Raw genomic sequence first — 1840 nt, 5'->3', positions numbered from 1 at the left:
AGGGTTCTCTGTAGGAGGAAAGTCACCAGGGTCGTACCGCTCCAGGGTGGAGTTTTCTGCGGGGCTTCCGCTGCCGTTGTTGACCTGTGCCACTGACCTCTTACTGCGTCCCACAGTAAGTTTTCCACAGGGAAAAGACTCTAAAAGAAAAACAACAGCCCCCGGCCTTTAAGCAAAGTGAAAATCTCCCTAAACCACACAAATCATTCATATGTAGTAGAACAAGCATAGCTTTGGAGTCAGAGAGGCCTTGGGGGAAAGTCCAGCACCGCTGTATTAATAGGAGTGTGACTTTGGGCAGCCTATTTCATAGTTCTGAACCCAGTTTCCTCATCTGAAAATGGGGGTGATAGAGAATGAGGGCAAGAACATTCTAGGTACCTGGGAAGAGGCGTGTGGGAACTTTCTGGGGTGAGGACAATGTTCTATGTCTTGATAGGGATTGGGTCACACAGCTGAATGCAATTGTTAAGACTCAGCATCTATACACATCAGATTTGTGCATCTTATTGTATTCTAATTTTGCCTCAAATGAAAACACTGTAAACAAATATTGAACTCTAGTTCATGGTAGGTATATTGAAGTATTGAAAGGGAAGTGCACAAAACGTCTGTGATTTACTTTGAAATGCCTAAAAATATAAGATGGATGGATGGCCGAATACAGGAACAAATAGAAGACAGGCAAGATGATAAGGCAAGTGTACCAGTCCAGTTGCCATTAAACTGATTCCAACTCATGGTGACCCCATGTGTGTCAGAGGAGAACTGTGTTCCATAGGGTTTTCAGTGGCTGTGACCTTCTGGAAGCAGATTGCCAGGCCTTTCTTCTGAGATGCCTCTGGGTGGACTTGAACCACCAACCTCCCCATTAGCAACCAAGTGTATAAATCATTTGCATTACTCAGGGGCTTCAAAGTAAGTATGGTAAAATGTTAATGATAGAATCCGGATGGTGGGTAATAGGTGCTCACTGTAAAATTCTTCTGACTTTACTGTATGTTTGAAAAATTTCCTAATAAAGTGTTGGGAAAAAAAAAAAAGAGCATTCCAGGCAGAATCAACCTCTGAAGCAAAAGCAAGAGTGATAAGACACAGCTTAGTATAGTAACTTATAGAAAAGTGTTGCTGCTCGCTGTCTAGTCAATGCCGACTCGTGATGACCCCATGCGTGCAGAACAGAACTGCTCCATGGGGCTTCCCAGGCTGTGAACTCGCAGGAGCAGAGTGCCAGGCCCGTCTTCCAAGGTGCCTCTGGATGGGTTCCAACCCCAACCTTCTGGCTAGTAGGTCAGCACTTAACTGTTTGTGCCAGCGGGGTGCTAGCCTTCAGAGCACCAAGCCTGGGAGAGACACTCAGTAAATATTAGAAAGTTTCTTCCTACATTATCACTAATTAGGGAGGAACTCAGGCACAGAGAGGGGGCAAAACAGGGCAGAGGAAGGAGGAGGGGGAGGGGGTGAGGCAGAGGCAGGGAGAGGTGTGGGAAAGGCCTGAACAACGAGAGACAGTGGAAAACAGTCGGTTTGAAAACAGATTGAAGTGGCTTCTCTCGGTGTTCGTCTAATATCACATAAGTACAACTTACTTTTGTATTTGTGTGTGCCCACAACCTGAAAATTTTTCCTTTCTTTTCGGTAAACTCTGGTGAGTTTGTTAGCCTGAGATAAAGCGCTCTTGACAGTAGTGTTGGTTAATTCTGTGGGCATCAGAGCAAGTTAATGTTTATAATCACTGCCCTTTGAAATGCTTAATTAACTCACTGGTGATTTAGAACAGAACTTTTTGCACTAAGAAGTTGTTCTGATTTTTATTTTCCAACATCAAACTTTATTTTAA

At 44.1% G+C, this 1840-nt stretch overlaps 1 protein-coding gene across 1 annotated transcript in view; it reads right to left on the bottom strand.

Moving 5' to 3' along the window:
• The window catches only part of F10 (coagulation factor X), a 28587-nt gene that overhangs the window by 5216 nt on the left and 21531 nt on the right, over positions 1–1840 (bottom strand). Inside the window, 1 exon segment of the mRNA XM_023737439.1 lies at positions 27–140. Coding sequence (XP_023593207.1) covers positions 27–140 — 114 coding nt within the window.

This window comes from Trichechus manatus, unplaced genomic scaffold (assembly GCF_000243295.1).
Source record: "Trichechus manatus latirostris isolate Lorelei unplaced genomic scaffold, TriManLat1.0 scaffold00102, whole genome shotgun sequence".
Lineage (NCBI taxonomy): Eukaryota > Metazoa > Chordata > Mammalia > Sirenia > Trichechidae > Trichechus > Trichechus manatus.
This window is presented reverse-complemented; position numbering and strand designations above follow the sequence as displayed.